This window comes from Notothenia coriiceps, unplaced genomic scaffold (genome assembly GCF_000735185.1).
Source record: "Notothenia coriiceps isolate Sejong01 unplaced genomic scaffold, NC01 NC01_scaffold00022693, whole genome shotgun sequence".
Taxonomy (NCBI): Eukaryota; Metazoa; Chordata; class Actinopteri; order Perciformes; family Nototheniidae; genus Notothenia; species Notothenia coriiceps.
The window spans coordinates 17,114-44,458 of record NW_011355394.1 but is presented as its reverse complement, the minus strand read 5'-3'; the positions used below and the strand labels follow the sequence as shown (position 1 = coordinate 44,458).

Sequence of the window (27,345 nt, the reverse complement as noted above, 5' to 3'; positions counted from 1 at the left end):
GACACAACAAATAAAGCGGAATAGAAAGAAAGTCCACCATTGTAAGATGTGGTACCATGTACTGTCTCTGGAGTACGTGGAGGAAACGGACAGAAATGATCAGTTAGGAGACTAGTCCAGAAAGGATTTATCACCAATTCAAAATGGTCAAGTCACATGCAATTGACAGAAATCGTTTAGATGGAGTCACGTAAATGACAGACGGAACTTTGTAGTGTGGGACTTTTATCTATCACGATTTTTTATTTGTTGTTTTGTTTTGTTTGTAGAGACAGTTAAAATTATTGTTTTGAATGTGCTGAGTAATTGGAAAAAGTAAGGAGTTGTTAAGAAGTGTTATTGTCTAAGTAAGTATAAGCATTTGGTGTAATGATAATTGTTAGGTGTAGATACGTTTAGTTTATGTATTGGTTTGTAGTTATGGTTGTTGTTTGGCGTATCTTGATGCTTAGACTCTTTTGAGTAAAGAATATTATCTATTTAGGAGTCGTACGATAACCCTGACCGAGTAACTACAGAGAAGTGGTTTCTCGGTAGACAAGTCAGCGATGGTGAAAAACAATCTTATGTGTGCAAGGAGAATCGATACAAGATATTAAAGAACAGAGAGATTGGTAAGGGGTGTGGAGAGAAAGAAAAAAATTGGTATAAGCAACTGTAGAAACGAGGAATAAAGACAAGCTTACTACGTTGTTAGTGGGAGAGAGGAGCGCGGGGTAGGATATGAAACGGACATTGGGACGTGTATGTATGATAACGGTAATCAGGGTTATTATATTTTATGGGAATAATCATACTATGTATGGTATGTGAATGATATATTTAAATTATTTACATTGAAGAACAAAGGAGATGTAAATATTAGACTGACGTCTTAGGTGGTATCGCGGGTTACGGTTGGGTGTGTTTTAGAGGGAGCTTAGGGTTCTTGTAAGCGAGCTTGTGAGGTGTAACTGAGTGTTGGACTTTGTTGTGGAGTTGTTGTTGTTGAATTGTAATGACCATTATATTATAAGCTGGACTGACACTTGGGAGTTATGATCTGTATGTATAAGTGTCTGTAGGATTGTGTTAAGTGTTATGGAGCGAGGGACAGTAAGGATTTCTATCAAGTTATCCCGATGTTGTTGTTGTCAGAAAGGCCAAATAGAAGGGGTGCGGAATGTAAGATGTGTCGTGAGCGTAGAAAGGGTAATTCACTGGGCGAGTTGTGAAACGGAGAACTGAGGGGATGAATACGGAGAGTGAGAGTCCTGTAGGTTCGAGAGGCCACAGTAGCAAAACCTAGTACGTGGGGTTCATATGTATTCGAACTTTCGTATAACAAGTGTGCAGAGGAGTAGTTGATCTTTTAGAGACACTCCTTTTTGACACCATTTCGTATCATGACGTTGCGAAGCTCCTGGGGTACGGCAGGTGTACGAGTCTGTTGCTATCATCATTCTTTCCAGCTTTATTTACTGTGTCTCGTGGTTGCGCGCGACACGCTTATTTTATTTTTTAGTGCGGAAAAGAATCTACGGTTACATTAAAAACCCAGTCAGCGACAGACCGTCATGCGAAGTCAAATAACAAGCTTTTCGGGTCAAAAGATGTTAGGTGGAACGACCATTTACAAGAGAGACGCGAGCGGAAATCGGCCAAGGTCGTCACATGGAGGTTCTTCGCTACTAGCTCCTGGACGAAACTTGTTCCTCGGATGCGGCGGTAGTAACTGCTCTTGCCTGCTTCCGTTAGCGAAGACGATCCTCTGTAGCTGGTCTAGGACGTCGCTCCGGTGGTAGTAGGCTACGCTGGTCCATCGTCAACGTGTCTTTTTCATACACTGTCCGGGAAACCTTAATGCGACCTAAAGCACGTATTCCAACCACGTATTTTACACAAGAGGAGACCTAGACGCTGTGCAAACTTCCAAACGTTTTCTCCGTGCGACCTACAAGGTGTCCGGTGATTACCGTTTTATAGACGACACCTGTCTAACACTTTGGTTTCAGACTCAACCAAAACCTATTCCTGTGTGTTGCGATACACGACACCCTTTTCTTTCCGGGTGTCGCTGTGGTGTGGTTTTGGAGTAGGGTTGACACTTCCGCATCCAACCTCCTACGGTAGGGTACCAAACCCCATGACGAAACGGCACGGAGCGTCCAGGGACTGTCTAACGGTAGTAGCTGCCGTTTGTACTAAGAGTGTCAAATGAGTTCTGTCAAATCGACCTCTGAATTCCGGTAGACAGGTGGTTAAACTCGAGTTGTCTTCTACCAACTACGTCTGTCCCTGTGCTGGGTTTCGTTGTCTTCATTTAGTTGTTGTCTTACGAAGTTGTCTTCTTTTATGCGGGCTAGAGCTGTGGTTGTGTGTGATTTAGTCTAGGCTGGTTGAGGGTTGACTACCGTATCGACACCAGGATTAGGGGAGAGGTCTTTTTACTCTACGGGCATGAATGTGGGCAGGTTCTTGGATAAGTGTTTCTTATGAGACGCTTTGTTTAGCGTTGATCAAACATATTGCTAACAACTAGAGTTTTAGGATGTGGGACTGCAACTACTGCCAACGATCGTGTTTGTAGAGATTATCCTTTTGTGATCCAACTTCAAAGAACATATGTTATTCCGGTCCTTTCATTGCGGGATCGATATATGTGAGTTACCCGTTTAGAGTTTGATTGTTATATGAGAGGTGTGTATCGTGACACTTGACGAATGTATTCGACACAAGTGTTATTTGTTAGGATTTTGGTTGTTGGTTTATTATTGAGAGCAAACACATGGTTTCTAAAACTGTTGCTCTGACACAAACAGATAACAATTATTACTTATGACCATGTCGGTCACTGTCTCGTCGTTGGGCTTTTTTCGATCTCACAGGCACTCTGGGTTGACATTAAGAATAGTAGGGAGAGTCCATTCTCAGGGACAGGAGAAGGAAGAGCGCGCGACTGAGTACGCTGGCTTTAGGCTTGCACGTCGGTGTTGCGAACTCTCGGTACTGTCTTGCAGGTGCGTAATTGAGTCGTACGCGAGGATCGCGTACAGTTTCAGTTTACTAGGGGTCACAACGACGACTCTGCGATGAATACGCGGGTGTACGGGGGCGAGGGAGGGGGTAGTGAGAGATGGCGTGGGGGGAGTATGTGAATCTTTTGATCTTTCTTTTCTTTCTATGAGCTATTTATGTATGTAAGATCTAAGCCGCTGGAAAATCACTGTGATATTACATCGTGAAATGTCTGTTATTATTCTAATGATGCCGAGTTTCGTTGGTTATTTAGTGTTGGGTAGGACTCCTGTGTTCTGAGAATAAAGCAAGATTTGTTTCAGTGGATGGGTTGGTTTAATATTGTCTGCAATGAGTAAAGGTACTACAGTATCGTAAGTTTCCTCCCTTTTTGCGGGAGGACCCATTTTTTGTTCCTAAGCGGCAGTGGGTCTATGACTTATCCTTTATTATCAGATGGCTGGTATCTAACGGTTAGTCTTATATTATAGGTAGGCTGCAGGGCCGTGAAGGACCCTTCTAGAATCTAGTAATCTTCTAATCTCTTTTACGAGCTTAAACAGGTTGTTCAAGCGTTAGTTCTCAAATGTACATTACATGTTTACTGCGGGGTAATATAGGTTTTTGTTATACAATTGAGTCTGACTATGTTTGTACCCAACTTATAATCTCCCTATTTGACTGCAATATTTAAATTAAAACAGATTTCAATGTCTAAGTGAATAGAAAACATACAAGTGAATAGTAGTAGGTTGATTTAAATATGCCTTTTAGAAGAGATTGATTGTTACATTGAGCCAGAGGAGGAGAGAGAGAGGAGAGCGAAGTGATTCCGTCACTCGAATGGTGAGTCTACGTTGCGGCGACCAGGACGACCTAGGTATAGCGTGTTACGACCGGTCTACCAAGAGTGTTGGTGTCTGTCGGCTTGTCTGTATGGGTGGGAGGGTAGCCGTGAGGTATGTATTGTCTCTTGCTATTACCGTATAGGATTGTCTTTTTAAATTACAAATATAAGACAACAACGGTACATAATTTGTAATGTGAATACGTGTTATTGCATATAGATACTTAAAAATTATAGTTTGTCTATGCTATAAATCTTTCTGAGCGCGGTGTACGCTCGGTTTTTAGGTATCTGATAACATATAGAATACAACAGAGTTCAAACATAAATCATTCGTATAACTACTAGATCATGTAGTTAATATGAGTATTGTATAGTGGTTGTATGGAGCAATACTCTTGTATTGTATGGTGTACAGTTATATTATCTTATCTTTACTATAATGAGTCTTGTAGGTTGTGTAACTATATTTTATAAATTTATGATTATTATGCAACACTATCTATCTATACGACCAGACGCACCAACGTCGTCTGTGGTACTTGAAATATTCTTTCTCTGTCTTCCCTCCTTTGTTACTCACCCATCGATGCAGAGTCTAATATCTGAGGTGTGTGTCACTGTTACCATCCGCGACGTACAGTACGCCGCCTTTCATTGTCACTGTATATTACACGACTCCTTGACACCTCATTTCATTTTACACCTTGTAGATATTTGCTTTCTCTTTTTTGATTTTCTTTGAAAATTCCCGTCTCCCTTACCTCACACCCAACGATAAAACCTGCTTTCCTCTCCCCTTTCTCGATGTGCTTCGTGCAATGGAAACTTGACCCATCCTTTCTTAATGATTGTAATCAGTCTTTCTATCAGCATCTAACACCAAAACAAACAAATAATATACACAACACCATAAGCATAAAAACCCTAATCTAGTACTATACAGGTACTCAATTCCCTACCTTACTTCTACCTACTAATTCGTGAAGTACATGGTACAGATTATTCCACCGCATATCGGTGGTATTTCAATCGAATACGTTAGGTCTGGTTTTTTGGGTTCTTCTTCTTCAAGTTTGGGTACCGAAACGGTTGCACGGTTAAATAGTTGGAGCTTGTCGCCTTCGTCTTGTTCGCTTGTGGAAGATCTTCCCCACTGTAAATTTTATAGTATTAATATGTACGAGTAGCAGACTGAAGACTCTCTTTCGGAAGAGGCTTAATTAACTCTCTCCCGTCGGTTGTCGGGCCCATACTATCTGGCCTGTCGGTGTCCATCCATCGCGCGTATTTAGGGAGCGCTTGTATAGGTCTTCGCCCGCCTAGGAGCGTGGACACGAACTTTTGGTAGTAGTGAGTACCTGTATCGAATAGGTTGTCTTTAGTTGTTTGCTTCGCACTGAGGTTGTAGTTCATTTATATATTTGTATAGCATTTAGGCTGCACGACTAAATAGAGCTTCTCGCGAATAGGCCGCGGCTCATGAAGCTATTCGAAGTGTATACCCGGATGTGTCATTAGAAACAACATTTGGCACAACTAGTTAAAACTAGAGTGTTTTGAGCAGAGTTCGCTTATTTTCTGTATAGCTGTATGGATACCTTTGGTGGTTGGGTGGCTGCACGAGTAAGAGTACAGACGATGGACCCGGGCGTGTGTAATAATGAGTGGGTATGAATCAGCAAACGGCACATAATCAGGCGCACCACACGGAGGACTAATAATAGGTGAGTGTAAGGTCCGAGCTCGATACGACGTTAGTCAACCAACCACGAGCCAAGATGGCCAGACGATTTCTAGAGGAGCCGCGAGACGCTGCGGATGTTCGGGGGCAAGTAACGTGGATATTTCTTACCTTGCCAAGAACACAGAGTAGGCCGGTACTTTGACGGAGAGGAGCTACTTATGTTATGTTTCAGTGGACTTTATTATTGTTATTACGAGTAAGTAGGCGTTTTATGTTCAGTAGACTTTATTTATTTTATTACATGTTAATACTTTATGCTTAAGAGTAATCTTGTATGTTTTTTTTACCATCAGTAATATACTTGTATTGTTGCTAGAGAGAGTCTTTTTATTGTTGATATTCGTTACTGACGAATATCTTTTTGCTGGTTAAGAGAACTGTTGTAGTTTAGACAGACTAAGCTTTGAGTTTTTTCTATGTGTCCTACTTTAATTTATTTCACATAAAATTTTACATGTACACATGTATAAAATAACGGTATGTTTTAAAAAATAAAGTCCTTAATTAAAAGTATCCGTTTCTCGCGTAAAACGGGTTTGTTGTTCCTTATGTCGTCATTTTTGTATAATATACATTAGATTTAAGGAAGAGGTCATGGGGGGTTGTATTGGGTTTTTGGTTTATGTTGTGAGAGGCTCGTTGGAGAGAGCAGTCTTGGAAGGTTTATGTTTTATAAGCTGATTTGCTGTTTGCTAGTCAACATCGACTTAAAATTGATATAGTAACGAATTTTTAGCCGGTAAGGTACATCGTAAGTGACGCGCATTCTTTCCCGGGTATGATACATTTTACTGCAAGTGCAAGATCCCATGAAATAAATAAATGTGTATTTAAATGTACATGTATACATATTTATTGCCTCATTTATTTATTTCAGAATTTATTTCATAGGCATATTTATATATATATGTATTTATTTAATTATTGATGTATTTATTTATTTATTTAATTTTGGCTTAAATGGCATTCCATAATAACCCGCCTGAAGTCGGACAGCTCCGAGTCGGCTTCTTCTTCTTCTTCTTCTTCTCTCGGTTTTTTGGCAGATTGCAAACCACTTTAAGGTGCATACCGCCACCTCCGGAGTCGGCTTGACTCGGTTTGCATTTATAAAGAATGCACACATGTGTTTAATCGTTAATGTCAGATATACTAAGTAAATACATTTGTTCCTGCTCAAGATTAGATTAAACTATATTGTTATTGCACAGATTACAGGTACTGAGACAACGAAATGCAGTTTAGCTTCTAACCAGGAGTGCAACAAGCAGTAAAGTGAAAAGTAATGTACACAATCTACAGGATAAAATATAGAATGAATTGAATGATGAATAAACAGTGAGGGGTATGAATATACACAGCGGCCTGTGAGCAGTATGAACAGTATATGAATATGCTAAAATATATAAAGTATGAAAACGGTAAGCAGTGCAAGTATAGTATAACATATATAGATATTAATTTCATGATGATAAACATTGTGGAACAATGATGAAAAATGTGAATGGAAGTGGCGACGTAAAACTCACACCAAACAACAACTTTTGCCGAGCCAATTGGAGAGTTTCATCAGCAGCACGGGGTAAAAACCACCAATGAGCGCTCAGCTCGAGATACCAGCGAGTCGTTTCCCATCAAGCATTTTGCTTCCGCACCCCGTGGAGAGGAACTGCGGCGCCTCGCCTCACCTCGCTCTCAAGGCTGCGGGCGTCTTTGTCCCGCGAGATTTCAACGTCTCATGTGAGCGAGCCTCCAGAGCAAGTCGGACAAAATGACTAACCATCATGCAAAGCACGAGCAAGACGTTGATCGAAATTGCGCAGGTCTGCGCAGGTCTCGCTTGTCTCAAACAAGCCTATGTTGGGCTTGCTTTTCAAACTGTAACAAGAAAGCAGCGGAGAAGTAATGGGGCAGAAACCCTCCTTTTTACGCAGCGGCCCAGACATAGACATCAAACGGCAAAACATATTCAGTGTGCAGTTCCTTTGGCATTAGGGCAGGGATATCTAGATACTCTCCAAGGTTTGACATAATGAATTGTGCTACTTTTAAAGCAAGCAACGACGTTTTCAAATCTGTAATCAAAGAGGTCCGCAAAAACGCTATCGACCAATCAGATTGCTTGATTTGACTTGTCGGTTTTATAAATATATTTAAATTTCTTCCGTTACGAAACAAACTTACAAAGCATAAAATGGAAACATTTACCTCCGGGGGGGTCTTACTATGGAGGAGTGGATTGAGCAGTGCCTATCTCCAGAAAAAAAAGCACCTAAACGACGACATTCAGAGCTGAGCAGGTAGACCAACTGGAAAAGTACCACCATTCTAAAGCTTTCTGATGCGGGTCTTGAAACAAAGCAGAGAAATTATGACCGATAGTGGCCAGAGGTGCGAAAGCTCTCTCCAGAGCTACTGGAAGCCCAATCTCGGGAACCGGAGAAAGTGGAGCAATATTCTCGCCACGCCAAGCAACAGCCTAGAAGAACCTCAACCTACACAAGTTACCACGTAAGCCATTCTACTGATGCTGGACAGTTTTTCAGTGGCTGCACAATAAACGGCAACATAGAAAAATGAATGTAAATAAATAGCCAAATAATGGATCAACGCTCTCTGTCTAATATGTTCACTAGCTGTTATTGTTGTTGCATAGCAACCACCTCGCACTAGGTTTCAGAAGGCAACGGAGGGACTATTTTATTTTGAACATCATTATTTACTAATAAAAACTATTTAAATTAGAGTGTGTATTTTTCTTTCATATTGCCACACTTGGTAACCGTTTTATAAAAGCAATAGCTCACTTCAGGCGGTGATATACTGTATGCTCATTATATCACAGCTATAAGGGGGTTGTCAACCCTCCGCTTCGCGTCGGGCCGAACCACGCCCCTTAGCTGTGATATAATGAGCATACCAGGGCCTGTCGTGAGCTATTGCTTAAATATAATATATTGTAAATATAATATGATATTCTGAATCATAAATAGTTCAACGGAATACAAAGTATTACAAATCAAACGTAGTTATTGATGGTATTATAGTTCTTCTCTCTATTAAAAACAGAGCATACAAAAATCTCATAATACTATAAAGAAATAAAAAGGCACTTCAATGTTTCTTTAAATCATTTAAAGAGCCTTCTCAGAGGTAAATAAAAAATGTATAGTTGGAATACATTACAAAATGCTGTGGGAGAAAAATTTAACTCTTTACGATCAATATTTAATAGGTACTGTGAGAGTGGAGTAACAACATCTTTCCGGCTGATGTTGGGGCTGAATTTTCTGCTCTGATGCAGAAAATAAGAATGTATATTTGGCTCCATCAGGTGACCAAATTAAGTCAATGCAATGGAGAAGGTTTGCTGCTGAATTACACTTATGACACTTACAACTTTTAAAGATTTGAGGTGATAAAAAGTAAGACAAATATGTAAAAAAAATACATTATTCTTGTAAAGGAGAATTGTGTAGGTAGTCATGATTAAATTAGGCTTTCTATCCTGCAAACATGCTGTTGTTCGTTAACTATGTGTTAAAAGTTACACGTGGCATGAGCCCTATTTTTCTAATGTGATAATCTGTGATCTTGGAGGCAGAATGGCAAATAGTGTCTTCATGGCATTCAACATTTATATTTTCCTGGAATAAATACCTGTCATTAAGCTCCATATATGTATAGTAATAACAAGCTTACTTACTAGGTACAACTTTAACGGACCATGCACGTCGGGGTACTTCTCGGATGGGAGTTGATGCAGCAGTGAAATGCCATGACCGCTGGAGACCAACCGCATGAATAAACATCACGTATTGCAAGAAGTGTGATGCATTATAAAGCAACATATCCCATAAGAACTGTACAATTTGAGCTTCTTTGATAACTGCATTTTTTGCATTTGAACCAAAAATATTTTTGCAAACGCTTTCCTTTACCATTGTGTGTGCCATCAAATCAACTACACATGTGTCAACTGGTAACCCACGCTTAAAAAACAGTATGTTTCACTTTATCACGTGTAGACCACACATTGTAATTGTCATGTAAATTGGATACAAGTGGCAGACTTCCTATTTGGTTAATTATATGACTCCGATAGGCATTTTTGTGTGTCTCAAGTTGCTGCATATGCCTACGAAATTTCAAATGTTTAGGTTAAACCTGAGCGACTTTGTATCGGGTGCTGTAGATATTTTAATAGACGCCCTGAGAACGCGACCTCCAAAATATCATATTTTTCAACAGACCTGACCAGACCACATTTTTTTAAACGTTTAGGACTTCAAAATAGAGATTTACTATTAGGAAAAATAATAATAAAAACCTGACAGATTACAATAGGTCCTCCGCTCCGACTCTATAGGTGCCTGGGCTCTAATAATAATCCTAGCAATTTCAATAGGCCCTTCGCTAAGACTCTGTCGGTGCTCGGTCCCTAATTACTACAACTATCTTTGAGTGACAGTCCTAGCATCCGTCGAATTACAGGCATCTACAGTCAGGTCAGTCGTGAAATGAAGAAAAAGGTAAATCGTTAATAATCCAAAATGTTGCCTATTACTATCCAAGTCTTCATGGTTTAAAAACTAATATAAAATGATACATCAATGAACAAATAATCCTTATTATTCTTCTGTTGCAAGATACACAAGTTAATATACCACATGCACTACTTTAGTATGGTAAAAATAACTATTAGCCTGCTAAACACCGCAAATCACAAGTGGTTCCCAACCAAGCGAAAGACTTTGATGAGCCTAACATCGCATGAACCACTGAGCTGCACCGCAACAAAACAGGCATTTCACATACAGAAAAATGCAGCTACAGCAATAACACAGTGGCAACTGGAGATGGAAATCTATGGAAAAGCAGACTGCAATATGAACAATTGTAAGTATTTCCAAAATACATTACCAGGCATCAACATCTCACTATTAATCACACATGATTTGGGTTCCATATATTACCCTGGGACTGAACATGGGGCCGGCAGTAGCTCAATCTGGCTGGAAACCAAATGGTTGCAGGACCAAGAACAGTGGACTGGAGAGGTTCCAGATCGCCTCTTGATAAGCAATGCAGCAAACCCTGCAACTCCCCTGCTCTAAAACCCCTTCACTAATGCATGTGTACAGGTCCTGTTTGTGTATGTTTGTATTTGGGCCTTGGTGTGTGATTTTTTGTAAATAACATAAGTGTAATAATTGACTTTAATAAAGAATGTCTTAAACTATAACTAACCATCTACTGGAACATCCTGTCTTAAGCTTTAACTAACCATCTACTGGAACATCCTGTCAGCAAGCCAGCATTGTGGGATGGTTAAATGCTAAAAACAACAATAAAAAGAAAACCAGGTAAACACAAGGATATTATGCAACACAAAGGCAGGACCAACTACAGGGTTAAAAGCTGACAAGCACATGTTCATATCGGAATAATTGGCTGATTTGGCTGCACCCTGTCTCAAAGTGCCCCTGAGCAAGTTGCTGCAGCCTTACCCACCACTGGGAGAATGTACAACAGAGTCTGCTAAAAGATGACTCTGTTGGCTTTCAGCATACTCTGCGAGTGTGAACATGTTTGCTCATTCAGAGGATGTCCTCAGATCATTTGCCAGGATCTCCGATTGCGCTCAGATTCAGGTTGGGAGTCAGTGACCTGGATTATTACTTTGTTGTGCTGTGAGTGCTGCAGATGAATCAGCATTGGCCACCTGCCATTATTGTTCTGTGCCCGTCAATAAAACCTGCTGCAGGCCTGGCTGCCTCAGACATACGCACTGGGAAAACCAATTAATCATTTCTGAGTGAAAAAGACAGCATCTTTGGGACAGACATTGTCCGAACAAGTCAAATGCATACAACGTTGAGCTCAAGTGAGGAAGATAATCAGTTTAAAAGACATTACACTTATTATTATTATTATAATAATAATAAGTACGATTTGAGCAGTGACAGTATTTTATCAGCAAACTCAAGGCACCCCTCCTAGCTCTCCAGTGCAACTAGCTCATTGTTTTTTTTAACTTTCTGACCTGAAAATGAAAAGGCCATGGATGGATGACTGAACAGGCCTAAACTGATTACAAAATGTAATCCAAAGAGGCAGGTAACAACCAGGAAGAGACTCAGTTTGATAGATAGAAGACACAGAAAAGACCACACAAGGAGACAGAACAACTACAAAAGAAATGTAAATGTACTTTAAATATGTGAAAATACAACCACAGAAACAGGCAAACCAACTGTAAAGTCTGTTTCTTGCTCTTATGGATAACATGTGGTTGGGCTTTTTGCAAGTCTGTCACCAGGGGCCCATTGTCTCGTAATCCACCCATGGTTCACATCAGTTTTCCCGCTTTTTCCAGCAGCAGCATGGCAGATGTTTTTAGTTAACATATTTGAACAAACTAATTTATACTTGCCCAGTACCAAATAGCAGACTGACAAGTAAACAACTAGCTGGTGAAGAAAGCACCAGAGCTTAAAGAGGCTAAAATGGATGAAGGGAAATATCGTTTGGAGATGTATTAAAAACAGCTAATATGTTTAATTTGGAGGGATAGTTCTCCTGCTATTGGACTCAAAATAGTCATAGTCATAGTCATGGGCGTAATTTCCACTGGGGACAGGGGGGACATGTCCCTCCCACTTTTCAAAATCAAGTTTGTGTCCCCCCCACTTTTCAAATGTGTTTTTTTTTTTACGCAAGTGGTCATCATCACGGAGGAGCGTCTGTTTGTGTGTGTGGCAGGAGCGCAGTTTGTGTGAGAGAGAGAGACAGAGAGAGAGAGAGAGACAGAGAGAGTTACAGGGGTTGTTGTTAGTATCTGGTGCTAGCTCGGAGCTAACGGAGATTAGAAGCTTTTTCAACAATAAGGAGAGGGAGAGTCCTCTCCTGTCGGACTGAGAGGCTGAGATAACGTCAGCTCAGGGAGGTAAAGGACTCGCTGAGTGATTGTAAACTTTAGTTATCTCAGTGGGTCTCAAACGGTTTGCTCTAAACTAATATTTCCATCTATTTAATATAGTTGTTCAAAATAAGTTAGAAAAATAATTCCAATGTCAGTAAAAAAAAAAAAGCACAGTTTGAATGGGAAGTGATTAGTAAAATATGCATAAATAAAAAAAAAGAATGCAGACTAGCTAAGATAAAGATAGGAGAGAGGAGTATATCAAGGATGTGTTATTGGTTGTGAGCATATTCTAATGGTTTTTGGAGTATTGAAATATATACAGTTCTGTTTCATATGAGTGTTGAGAGTTGTATCCATAAATCTCTTAATTTGTGCACCAGATTGATGCTTTAACTTCAATTTAAAGAAACAAATCTTACCGGGGGTGCATGCCCCCGGACCCCCCTATAGGATGTGAGGTAATCACAAATAAAACAGGTTCATGGATAGATAAGTTTGCACACTCATTTACACTACACATTTTTCTTGGATTAGTTAACACCATAGTCCCGAATATATATTTGTAGAAAGGCAGGAAATGGAATTAAATAGAGAACAATGTTTCATTGCGGAGGACCCCTTGTTTTGTGTCCCCCCCACTTCTCAAACCAAAGTTACACCCTTGGTCATAGTCATTGGTAATCGAGGTCAAAGTTGAAATAATTTGAGAAACGCAACGCGGAGGGTAGAATATTAAGAAATGTTGACATGACTGCAAGAGAGTCTAATGAAATCAGATGCTACATTATGGAGGATAATGCTAAGGGCTAACACAGAGGCTAGTAGCACAGAGATAACAATCATTACGAGTGAACTGACTCTGTAATGCCTGTTAGATACCAAATGCAAAAAACAACTTTGGCTAAACTGTTAGTAATTTATTTATTTACATTCTAGACTGCCTGGATGTCCATTTTATGATTTCCTTTTTATAAACAGAAATACAAAATCTTTAATCCTTAATAAGAAACCTCAAACGCATCACACACATACATTTCTGCTCCATATTATCCCCAATCACGCATGTAATGCTGTCCAAATGTAACGCTTTTCTTATTTTGTTCAGATTATGACGTGTAGCCTATATGTTAAACAACCCGCTGTGTTTTGTCTGGCATGCTTCACCAATGCAATTATGTATTTTTTCTAACTATTGGTTATTTTAAGGGGACCTGTGTTTTGTTTTTAGGATGTAATAATACTTTTTTCATTTGTGATATATAACATGTTTGTGTAATGCTGATTTTGTTGCATAATTTAACGTAGGCCAATGTTATAAACTCCCCATAACTCATTGTTATTGCCATTGTTATTGCAATCTTCTACAGAACAGCTATTCCTACTAACAAATACGTATTCTTGGTTAAATGAAAAGTGGTTATTATTAAAGTTTCTTTTAACAAATGCAGTCGACCTTTCTATAATTATACATTTTAAATGGGTATTTAAAAGATCGCGACGACATCGCTCACACCTGCCAAACATACCGGTTGCCGCGCTCGCGTGAACGCGCACTGCCTCGGAGGAAATAGAGCGTGAGACAAGAGAGAGAGAGAGAGAGAGAGAGAGAGAGAGAGAGAGAGAGAGAGAGAGAGAGAGAGAGAGAGAGAGAGAGAGAGGACGCAAACAGTGCTCTCTGCGGATGCTCGAATGTGCAAACACGGCATTTCTTCTTTTAAATCCTGTCCCTGGCTCGTCTGAAGGGTGAAAAGTGATTCAGGTGAGTAACGATAATCTTTGTACTGAACACGGACTCATTTATCTCAGGAGGAGAATGACGAGGCAGCGCGAGGAGCAGGTGCAAGAGCCTCCTTGGAGATGGTTCTAACTTAACACAACTAATTCTTAATCACCTGTGCGCAAAAATAGTCCGGTAATATTCTTAAAACGTCAGAGAATCTGTTACTGAATATCTAGTGCTAGTAAAGGAGTTTAGATTAAAAAAGGGGAGAATTTGCTGATAATCCTCTCTATAGGTTTATTTATGATGTCATTCATTTTCAATAGTGTTCAGAACATTGTTTGAGAAGAGGCTGATCTGACGTCCACTCACTGTATCCCAGCAGGAATGTTTTGAATGAAGTGTACTGTATGGGAGAGTGGGCATCAGTCCCACACGACAAGAACAGGACTGTTCTCTGACATTTCTTCCCCGCTTTCATTACAGAAGCATGCTTTTAAATATCACTTAATAATGTAATAACACCTCACAATGGCGTATAGAGACATTACATTCTGCATGAATCTAGAGCATATGGATAACTTAGGGGAGCTGAGAGAACATTTAAAAAAGTGTGGGTCTCCTTCTTGACATTTTTGACCAAACAGTTATCTCTGAGTATTTTCTATCGTATTTATTATTTTTCTATTTCAATTATTTCACAACGTTTTTGTTAATATTAAACTGTGTATTATAGGAATGTTCTCAGTTTTTACTTTATTTATCAAACATTTACAACAGATCTTTGGTCAGCTGGTTTGCCTGTGTGTTTTTTTTGGTCCAATGGATGTTTAGTGACATGGGAAATTCAGAAAAAAATACTTTATCCATTTTCATTACTTATTAAAATCAATAGAAAAGACATTGGAAATAAAATCTTCTTACAAAGTTTTTATTTTTCCCAAGCTTCTGTCTCACTGCATATGAGTGGTGGGAGGGACTGTTGATGTAATGTAATACTTCCTGCCTTTGAATAATAAATAGAGACGACACTCATTGATCGTCATATACTGATTTGCTGTTTCTCCTCTCTTTCTCTGGTTTTCTTTCCCTCACAGCGTCAGCTCTTTTGTGTGAAACCTCACCCCAAGCTTCCTCAAAAATACCATTTCATGCTAAATGTCACTGTACTCCTCTTTGAAGGACTTTTCAATCATTTCAGCTAATATTGACTTTGATCTATTTTGTTTCTTTTGATTACAAGATGGGGAATGGTTCAATGAAATCAAAGCGTTACAAACACGCGGACGGCTCTACTTCTTCGTCCAACAGCCGATGCTACAAAGATCATGGGTTCAAATACTCGTCAATGGACAACCTGAGGGCCCGAGTGGACGAGCTGGAGCGAGAGGGCAAGAGGAAGGATGAGGAGCTTTGTTCCAGAGAGCAGCAGATCAAACATCTCAATGAGCAGCTGGCCAAAGAGAGCCGAGCTCTGGCTGATCTGGACGAGGAGCTGCAGAACAAGAGCGTCCAGCTCAACAAGCTGCAGGACGTGATGAAGAACCAGAGCGGGGCCCCGGCACATCTGCCATCAAGGGCCCCCTCCATCAAAGCCTTCCACAAGAGCCCCAACCTCAGTGTTCGCATCAAGGAGTCCCTCAATAGGAGGAAAGGGGCCAAAGCAGGGGTGTCGGCCGAACCCACATCAAGGACCTACGACTCCAGCAGCCTGCCAAAGTTCTCCTTCGACAAGGCCCGGGTATCAAAGGATGCGAGGTGAGATGTTTTTGTTAAGTAAGGTTGAACACACATAAAGGGAGAATGAAATGAAAGGTTCAAGATGGCCTCAGGCTCCGTCTCAGCCTGGTGCAAGCAGTAGGGGCGGGTGGGAGACGGAGGTGGGCGAGACATGACGTTGTCGAAATGTGTTGTAAACAAAACTATTCAATGTTCAGTCCAAGGTCATCATCTGGTCTGTGCCACAACTGACTGACACAAATCAAACATTATTATTTAATTTCATGTCTGGGTGAATGAATGCATTTCTTCATGTGGTAAATAATTTACTCAGACCTGCTCTAGGCTATTTGGCCATAAGTATGTGGATAATCCCTTTATGGATGAGCTCTTAAGGGTAAGGTGATAAAGTAAAAAAAAAGCAAAGTTAATGCAGTGTAAGTGATATATTAAAACATAATTTGTGTTTTCCCATTTCCTGTTACAATGGGACCATGCCTCTGTGCACAAAAGCCAGGACTATAAAGAAAGGAGTTAACTGTAGGTGTAAAAACGCTTTTGACCATTTAATGTTTTCTCTCATGATATTCGAAAGAAATGTAAGAGCTCTACCCGTCCCATTAAAAAAAAACAATTACCTTTCTCCCAGCTGTTATTTATTGATTTTCCAGCTGTCTATGTTACATCCCGACAGGATGAATATCAAATTAAGGAAGTAAGTTGATCTCAAAATGCTGCCTCTGGGGACTGCAAAGCTTCATGCCTCAATAAACGACATAAAGAATGATTTAGATAAGATAAATGCTCAATAATGGTTGCAAGTATATAACTGGAGAAGCTAAGCTTTGAAACAATGAAAGAACTCTGAAGAACGAAGAGATTAGACAGTAAGCTTGTGTAGGTCAAACCGCCTAGTGGCTTGTAAACCTTTTCCATTTAGATAGATAGATAAAAAAAATATTGCATTTATTAAACACAAATCTGTAAAGGTGTTTCTAAGTATGGTCATTTCAAAGCCAAATGACTCATTTTAGATAACTTTCCATCAACAGTGACAGCTGGCCAATTTTGTAATCCCAGAACGCCAACAAGCGCTCCAGTGTGCATCCCTTTTTAGTGTCCATTGTGTCTTGAGCTTCTTGCAGCTTTCGTATCTGCTGTGTTTCCTTTATTCAGCACTTTGGGTAAACGCTGCACATGTTTTTTCAGATGTTGAGTTTTTCTAAATGGTGAAGATGTTTCTGCATGTGCTTGGCACATTTGTGTTTTTAATTTGAACCTAACAGAAATGTTTGGGACCGTTCTAGTACGTTTGCACCTGTCGACCATCATAGGTATATCATATTAAAGTTAACATCTTAAAGTCTTGGACAGACAGCAAAATAAATGTAATGACATCAACTTTGACTTTTAGCAAAAGGTATGACATGTTTCACTATTTCCTGACATTTTATATGCCAATCGATTAACTAGTTCTACTGTATCTTAAACTAGACAACATCAGCAGATTAAATTGATGAACCCGCTATGTAGCCTTAGTGCACATACAGTTAATATCACAATAATACAAAAAATAACACAAAAGGTTATTTCCAGAGAGCAGTCTTCTTCGATCTTCAGATATGAAAGTCAGATGGTCTTTTGTCACAGTGTTGTTCATATTGTACAACACGAATACAGTGCTCTGCAGTGAATACATGTGAGTATGCAGAGTCCACCCCTCTCAAACTGATCCTCATGTTTAAAACATTTGTGGCTAATAAGCCCAGCATGTATTATATGACCAAAACTAATGTAAATGAGGCAGGTCTGGTACCCTCCTGCAGACTGGCCCTTTGAAACAGAAGACTCATCTTCTGTGAATGATAATGTAACATGTTGCTGACTCTGGCAGAGTAATGACACAGCCAGGTGGGAGGGGAGGATGTGGGTTGAAAAACAAAACAAAGGACTGGATGTCATCTGCTCTGCTTTTATGAAGCCTAAAGTGATAATTTATTACACACGATAAGGTGGATAAACAGACCACCCACCTCCAGCAGCGACGCGGTCTCATGATCTATAGTTTACATTCAACCATGGCTCTTAACCTTTTCCTTTTACAACTCCCCAAAGGAACTGATGTCTTTTTCTCACTACAGCTGTTAAAATGCGAAGCGGTGAACTTTGACAGCTCATGATGATTTTATGTTTTCGCTGTTTTACTTGATTCATCGTCGTAGTCATCTTTTCACAGGAGACACTAGAAGTATTTATCACTCAGATTAAAAATGTGTGAGTAATGTGGATGTGGGTGTCCTGGTGGCTCAGTGGGCCCAGGAACACACCACATTGCTGTGGTGAGAGAACTGTCCTTTAGTTACAGTTTTTTTCCCAATCGTTTAAACTCGTTATAGCTCAATTGCCCAAAACTCATAACACAAAACTTCAAAGGGTTAACAAATGTGTCAAACCCCAAACCGTGTCCCTTCTGCTCTAAATATTATGAATATAAAGCACACAGTTTAACACTGCCATACAAATACTGTATAAATGAAGGTTATAGTTTAGGACGTGGCTACCTTGTGATTGGTAGCGTTCATTGTTTTGCCAGGTTTGTGTGTTGTCTGTGATTTTCATCTGACAACTTTACCCCTTTACAGTGAGTTTTCAGTTATTCAAAGTTAATGGTGTTTAGGTTGCCTGAAATGGTCTGAAGTTAAGGCTTCAAAACCTTGGTCCACAAATCAATGGCTGACAACAAAATGACTAAATCCAATTCTTATATACAGTTTATGGTCTTGCCTAAGGGACAAAAAAAGGCAAAACAACAAATCTAAAAACAAAAGGAAACTGACCTTAGCAACATTAAAAAACTCCACTTATTTTCACAGTAAAAGCTCACATTTCTAACTCTTCCTCTGTTGTTGCCGGTGACAGTGTAAAGAGGGTGCTGACGGACGCCCTGAACAAGAACCAGTACCTGAAGAGGCTGGAGCTGCAGCAGATCAAAGACATGGTGGAGTGTATGTACGAGCGCACCTACCAGCAGGGAGAGTACGTCATCAAGCAGGGAGAGCCTGGGAACCATCTGTTTGTTCTGGCAGGTACGTCCAAACTAGTTTACTAATGCTAGAAGTAAATAAGGTATTTCACTTTTCCTGTCCGTGGCCTGCAGTGGCTGACAGGCAATGACCAATAAGAAGCAACAACCTCAGCAGGTGATTTTACTGATGAGTTCATTTTCTGCTTGCTGGGTGGTAATCAAATGAATTAAAACCTGTTGGCTCTTCATCTGCCACAAAATATTGAAAAACAAGCACATCATGTAGAAAGTCCTGCAAAATGATTAGGGCCCCTATCCTCTTGGCACATCTAAATGCTGTGCATGTGTTGTCAAGTGTGACAAGATGTTTGCATCGTTTTGGAAACTGGAGCGCATTTTCCAAATGGAATTGTTTTGGGCCATTGAAGCGCGTTTGCCCCTGTCGGCTTCCGTAGAGTTTGGATTCTTTGCTAAAATAATTGTATCCAAACTGGAAGAGGCGAGAATATTAGAGTAGATTTGAAAATGTACAACCTGATGTAAATTGATAGCCAAATATTGACTTTTTTCTGTCTTCAATTACATTTATTTGATCAAACACCAGCATACAACATTTGGTGTAATTGTCACGTATTCCCAAAAACAGGCCTTCTGTTACTAACAATCCTGAAAATGAAAGAAGAAAATTGTGATTTAAACTGAGGGATTTTTTTTGTCTATTCCCTATGCTGATACTTGCAAATTTGTGTATCATCTTACATTTGAATAGATTTTAAGTGGCCAATTATTGAGTTGGAATAGTGCTGACTGCAGCGCTAGAGTGTCAGAAATTAACAAAGAAAAAACGATTTTGGTAGGAAAAACCAAGTCACCTGCCACAACGGCATGTAGCTTTTTCAGATGACTTTTTTGGTCTTGGCTCTTTCTCAAATATTTTCAGCTTCTTTGACCACGAGCCAATCAAATCAAAGCGAACAGCAGCCCTTCATCAAGCAAGCTTTCTTTTGCATCAAAAACGTTATGTCAGTCTGAGAGGTTAGCCTAATGTTATTCTTTGAAAAATGCAGATTATAATTATTTTGGCCTGTGAAAAGTATTCTTGGTAGATGTACAAATTCCTCTGGTTTATCAACTCTTAACAGGAAAGAACAAAAAGTCGATTTTAATGTAATCATCCAGTCAAGGGGCCCTATAATGCTCATTTACAGGTTCATATCAGTATTGTGTGCCTCCGCTGTGACTTATGCAGTGATGTTCTACCCCTTAACGTATTGCATATGTTATGCCCCTGATAAAAGGGGACAATTATGACAAGAGTCAAAGTTAGGTTTAACTTGCCGGTACTTTACTCGAGAGAGTCAACAAATGCAATACCTTTCAATAGTACATACCTCTACACTTGTCTATTAACACTGTATTTCAATCATGACACTCCTTAATTACCACAATATCATTGATAAGATAATATAATTGACAAGATAGTAAAACCCTCACATAATTATTTAACTAAAAGTTAAAGACAACATATTACATATAACTGTGTGCATACACAATACACAAGATGGCGGCAAGCGCGCGCTACGCAGTGTTTGTTCATGTAACCATGGAGACGTTACTACACACATTCTCGGCTATCACACACATCAGCCCAAGCTGATAAAACATATAATAACACACTCAATATTTCACACAACCGCTTTAAAACCCTCTTTACACATGTTACGTTATAGTTTGGCCCAATTTGCTATGTTTTTGTACTATCTATAGTGCGTACCTGATAATAGGGGAGAATTATGACAAGAGTCAAAGTTAGGTTTCACTTGCCGGTGTCTAGTTTAACTAGAGTCATGACAACTGGCGTCATTCTATTATTTTAGACAGATGTATCGGAGGTGTGTACGTTGAGGACCCATTGTTGACTTACCAGGAAATAAACATTTCGATCGCCTCGTCTGTCGTTTACATTCATCTTTTGCTATATCTGCCTTCCTAAGATCACTTTGATGCACATTCAGTACTCAAATGTGAGGTTGTGGGTGAAATGTCGATATAGTGACGCTTACAGGGAGGTATCAAAAAATGACAAAGTAGGTGACTGTGTGGATGCCTGTTCAAAACATTGCAAACTTGAATAAATCATTTAAATTATATATTTCTGTCCGACTTTCATTTGCACATCGGTCTTAATGTTAATGCTTTGATAGCTGTCTATACCTTCAGACCTTCAGACACACAAACACAAGTTGTTTACAGCCCGAAAGCAGCATCGAGATGACAAGTTGTGATCAGCTCCGATTAAATTGTGATATAAGTTCTGTAGCTATTCTCCAGCGAGCAAGTTTTTTATGAAATACCTGTATCCCTCTCATCACAACAAGTTAATTTAGCTGATTAAATTATATTTAGTTAATATATTCTTTATTCTTCAATTCAAAGTATGTTCAAACAAATGTAAACCAAAAAATCATCCTCATTAATTAAGTTATAAATAAGAGTTACTTTACCCTCAATGTGACATATATGTCACATTTCAGATATGGGACACTAGGGGGGGTTACTTGTCAGAAATGTGTTCTAGGTGGTCTATTTAGTCTAAATGACGTTCCCCTTAATTTTCCCAAAAGTAGAAATGGGTCCGGCTTCTTATGGGTTAAACGTATAGGCTTAAAGGCATAATAGAACTACTGTATTGTATGGATTCAACTTGTGCCCCGCTGGACCTACTTTTCTATGGTTTACCGTTACTGTGACATATCAGTATTAGCCATGGAAGATAGTTTGTTTGTTTCATTCAAAGCTATGCATCAAGGTTATTTTCATGCATGTAATTTGTTTTCCTGCACAGTGTAGAGTCTTGTTGTGATGAGAGGGATACTGGTATTTAATAAAAAAAACTCGCTTGCTGGAGAATAGCTACAGAACTTATATCACAATTTAATCGGAGCTGATCACAACTTGTCACAGATGATCCAGTCATCTCGATACTGCTTTCGGGCTGTGAATAAACAACTTGAGTTTTACTTTTAGGCTGTCTGAAGGTATAGACAGCTATCAAAGCTACTATCACATTAAGAACGATGTAAAAATGAAAGTCGGACCCAAATATATAATTTAAATGATTTATTCATGTTTGCAATGTTTTGAACAGGCATCCACAGTCACCTACTTTGTAGTTTTCGATACCTCCTTGTAACGGCCCGCCCACACGGCGGCGTGCGTTGAAGCTTCAACGCTTCAACCCATTCACTTTGAATGGGGTGACGTCACACTTTGCCGAACTGCATTGTGGGAGAGTCGCTTTGCTTTGCTCGCGTTGCTTCGCTTTCAAGCTTCAAAAATTGAGCAATGTTCAACTTTTGAAGCTTCGAGGGAAGCGTCAGCCAATCAAATCATATGCCATTACAAGCTCTAGCCAATCAAACTGTGTGCTTGTGTGTCCGGGGCGGGAGATTCATGTGATTGGTTGTTGGTCGAGCTTCAGACACGCCCGCTGGCAAGCTTCAACGCACGCCGCCGTGTGGACGCTGCATAAGCGTCACGATATTGACATCTCACCCACAACCTCACATACGAGTACTGAATGTGCATCAAAGTGATCCTATGGAGATATGAATGTGAACGACAGACGAGGCGATCAAAATGTTTATTTCCTGGTAATTCAACAATGGGTCCTCAATGTACACGCCCCCGATACATCTGTCTATAGAGAGGCAAAGTCGCTCCCTTTCCGGTGGACCTCATGGGACCTTATTTCGGAAAAATTATGTATTGAAGTCAATGGCGAGAAAAAACGTATCTTTCGATCCTGTTTGAGTTGTGCCACGAATTACACATAGTGTTTGTCAATCTTAAAAAATAATTTCCATGTCATAAAAGTCACAGTTTGTCGTAAAACTGTTGAAATATAAGACTATGAAAAATACGCAACTAGAAAGACTATCAATGTATCCTCGATTATTTTATGTGCATTTAGAGAAATGAGATGTCCTTCAACATGGCGCGCCGAAAACCATTTCCGGGTCACAACGGGATGACCGAGGATTCGAGGAGTCGAGGAGTCGAGGAGTCGAGGAGGGGAAATTAGAGAAATAAGAAAGGCCCAAGATGTCCCGTTTGTTATGCTGTTCTGTTTTTAAAGAGATGTCTCCCCCTGGACAAGGACGTGTAACTCACTCAACTGTGACGCAATCAGGTCATGGTTGCAAATTAAGTTTTCAGTAGGCCTACTTTCAAATAAGTATTTAATACTTACCCCAGCAAAATAGAGTTTTTTAAACAGCAGGCAGGAATCAGCTGATTCAGTAAAAGGCTGAAGTATTCATTCAAGATTTCATATAGCCTACTGAAGTTGAACAGAGGGCATTATAAACAGAAAACTGAAAAAAAGATTGGTAATTCAGGAATAAAGGTGCATGGAAATTCGTAAAAATGTTGTCGTTTTTTTGTTTTACAAAATGTTATTGATTTTTCATTGAGTACCATGTCATTAAAAAAACATATACATTTTGAATTTAATATATATTATATTTAACATTTAATTTTAAGTTTAATGGCATTGGTTCTGCCTGTAGCATGTGTATGTTCTTAATATGTGTTTAAATACAACTGATTGTCTGTATTTTATGTTTACAGATGGGAAGCTGGATGTGTTTCAGCACAACAAGCTGCTCACATCGATAGCGGTGTGGACCACTTTTGGAGAACTAGCCATTCTGTACAACAGCACACGGACAGCATCAGTGCGAGGTAACGATTTGTAGTTCTCCTGATTAGATTGTACTTCAACATTTTGTATTGTATTGTGTTGCCATTCTTCAGATGAGCTATTATGCTAAATATTATGATATCCGTATCTAATATAAATAATAATAATAATAATAATAATAGTAAATGTGCTTCTTTTGGCCTAAACATTTAATTCCACATTTATTTTGCATTGTTGGGGATCCTTGATTTAAAAATAAGAGCAGCCCAGTATAATTGAAATGTATATTTGTCAACTTAACATGTAAAAATGTGTTTCAAGATAAGTAACGCTGTTCACACCAAATGCTTATTCCTATAGTTTGTCATTTGAAAATAGTAAGATTAAACAAAGGTTGCCTCTTTGGCAGGACTGAAAAAGAGATATGCCCAACATTTGCTGTGTTGAGGTTTTGAAATGATGAACGGATGGACAGCTGGATAACAACAGCACAATTTTCTTGCAACCTTCATGCTTTCCCCAAATGATAGCCAAGGTGATGGTAATGGTATTATTAAGTGCCTTGAACACTTTTTGCAAAAAGCTGCCGTATATGGGAACAAAATCAAACTTAGGGAGGACGCCTCCAGACCCTCCAGGTTTGGGCCGCAAATGTTTAAAATGATATGGTAAAGATCATGTCAACTATGCATTCTAATACAACATATCTTTATTTGGAGAAGAAGACTGCCAAGAACCCCAACATAAGCAAAAAAACCAAAACATCTTTCAATTTATTTTTCTTTTATGCTAAGGTTAGCTACATTAAAAAAAAATATATATTTTGATTCTATGACACACAATGCATTTTCATGAATATGAATATGGGTTGCAATGTTTAGATTATGAAATACCTGTTTTATTATACCAGCCACAGTATTCAACAATAATTTGTTTTCCATTATGTCCTGTACCATTTAGCATCTAATTCTCTTGTATCTTCCCAATCCAATCCTGACTTCTGAATGTAATCTGACACTTTATCTGAGTCGCAGTGACTTCTTGAATGGATCACCTGATAGTGATGGAAGTAGAATCAGATAAGTCATTAGACCCGAGTAAACAAGCTTTTGCATTGGTTGTGTTGACAAAGGCTTTCCATGATATCCACAGCTTTGCATTCTGATTGGTTTTCAACTCCTTGGAATTTGTAAAGCACATACCATGTAGCATGTGAGTGCTCTTTGTCTGGGTTTGTATATTTAAACAAGTAATTGACTTGCGGCCCTTAGGGTAGGGACACTTATTTGACCTCAATATTCGGGGTAAAACTGGAAAAACTCTCTGGAAAAACTCTTTGAGTGGGACAAAGGGGAACCCTTTCTTTGCTACCGGTTCATGTTAATCTTTCACAGCTACTTCTTCCTTGGACCAACAAAAGCCTGTCTCAGAGTTTCTGTAGATTTGGAGTGACTCACCACCAAGATGCAAGACAGATTACAGTGTTTTTCTCCTCTCCTTTGTCCTTGTGACAAAATAAAACAATATGTAATTTATACGTAGTGATAGAGGGCTTTGATTAAACTAAATTAAAATACTATGAAAGATAAGGGAGAGGAAATAATTGGTTCTTTTTCTAGACCCTCTGAAGCTAGCCGTGGCACTGCACTTAGTAATCAGGGGCACAGGTTTTTGGCTGTGGGGTCAGAACCTGGACCATGTCTCAGGTCTCATGTTTTGTTGCTTTTACAGCGGTGAACAAAGTGAAGGTGTGGGTTCTGGACCGGGAGGTGTTTCAGAACATCATGAGGAGAACGGCTGAGACGCGGCATGAACAGTACCGCAACTTCCTCCGAAGGTTTGTCCCAAGCTGTAGCAAAACTGCTAGCGTCCCATCACTCGTATAGTTCTTGTAACCAATAACACACACAAAACATGTTCTAATGAAAGTAATGAGTAAGTAAAAATGACATTGTAGAAAAATACCAGCTAAAAATCCAAACATAACATCAAACATCAAACGACTGGATGTTTAGAGTACAAAATGTCTACCAACGTCAAGCAAATTACTAGTTTGGTTTGGTTACTCGACAAGTCCCTTGATCAGTTTATCATACAAACTATAGTTTAATAGTCAAGATCAAATTCCTCATTCTTAAGAAATAACATTTAGTTGTCTTGTTTGTTTGCATACATTTAATCAGTCGAATATTTACTTTACTTTTTTTTGCCAGTGGTTAGTCTTGTGTTCCTGTGCACAATATATTACTTTTTGCCTGGATGTTCAACTTTCTACACTGCGAACTCCGTTAATTCAGGTGACTAGTGAAGGCCTGTCTACACTGAGTTTTCTTCTCAAAAACCAGGGTCTAAAATAAGTTAAAAGCTGCAAAGAGCTGCAGAGTTGGACAGCAGATATATGATTGAGAAAACATTGAGGAATATAACTCTTTTTAGGGGTCCAAGTATGAAAAAATTGTTGATATGACTAACCTTAAAAAATTGAAAACTCAACAAATACAGTATATTAGATTGAATTTAGATCATGTTTCTTTTTTTTCCTTGTGCATTACTTGATGGTTCCTGGCATCTTGTGTATGTTGATTTGTTTTATTACATACAGAAATTAATGCTCATTACCTGTGTTTTGTCCTTTCTGTCAGTGTTTCACTCTTGACTAATCTACCAGAAGACAAGCTAAGCAAAATAGTGGACTGCCTCGAGGTGGTAAGTAATTCTGTCAAACTATCTTCATTCTGCTGCTTGGACAATTTGACTTTTAAATGTATTGCTTCATTATTTCACAACCCTCTCGAAGCTCATGGGAGCCCCAGCATTACAGATAGCTGCTGTCAAAATATCATTACCATTTGACCATAATAACCATTACTGCATGTCAGCATATTCTTTTTACCTCCAGTCGGCAAGAACTCACAAATTACCTTGTTGATGAACAGAGCCGATATTATTCCTGTCATCGCTGGGCGCTGTATATTGTTACCATAATTATTTGACCAAGGCCCCAGAAAGTGTTTATTCAACTGGGGGACGAGTGATTTCTTAAAGATGTGCAAGTGACAGGCTTTTGGTGTGAGAACATACAAGTGTGTGTGTGTGTGTGTGTGTGTGTGTGTGTGTGTGTGTGTGTGTGTGTGTGTGTGTGTGTGTGTGTGTGTGTGTATGTTGAACAATCCAGGAGAATAGCTCGCCTCTGCTCTCCTCCATGAGCATTGTATTTCAGCGGGGAAAGAGAAAGCGGAGAGCGGGGCTTGTCAGCTTCAGAAAAAGCCTTTCTCAGCATCTTTTCACAATGAAAACTTCAAGGACGTTCCTGGCAATCATTGGTACTGCCATTACTTTCCACTACGGGATAATTTACTTATTCAGTCATTTCTAAAGGAGCTGATTATGTTGCCTGTAACCCAATAGTGGTGCAGATGTTCATAGAGAATCGGCTAGATAATATTGAAGCTTCTTGTCAAACAGTGAGGGCCTGGTATTTGGTGTGTGTGTTTTGGCCTGTACAGTAGTTTCTTAGTGTTTGTGTGTGAGTGTGTGCGTGTGTGAGTGTGTGTGTGAGTGAGTGTGTGTGTGTGTGTGTGTGTGTGTGTGTGTGTGTGTGTGTGTGTGTGTGTGTGTGTGTGTGTGTGTGTGCGTGTGCGTGTTTGTGTGTGTGTG

At 39.4% G+C, this 27,345-nt stretch overlaps 1 protein-coding gene across 1 annotated transcript in view; it reads left to right on the top strand.

Annotated features, from left to right (window-relative positions):
• Positions 1-14,132: 14,132 nt before the first annotated feature.
• The window catches only part of LOC104954051 (cGMP-dependent protein kinase 2-like), a gene marked incomplete at its 3' end in the record, with an annotated part of 29,564 nt that continues 16,351 nt past the window's right edge, over positions 14,133-27,345 (top strand). Inside the window, exons 1-6 of the mRNA XM_010781106.1 lie at positions 14,133-14,278; positions 15,483-15,997; positions 18,878-19,044; positions 23,616-23,729; positions 25,420-25,525; positions 26,331-26,394. Coding sequence (XP_010779408.1) covers positions 15,483-15,997; positions 18,878-19,044; positions 23,616-23,729; positions 25,420-25,525; positions 26,331-26,394 — 966 coding nt within the window. The remainder of the gene's footprint in view (positions 14,279-15,482; positions 15,998-18,877; positions 19,045-23,615; positions 23,730-25,419; positions 25,526-26,330; positions 26,395-27,345) is intronic.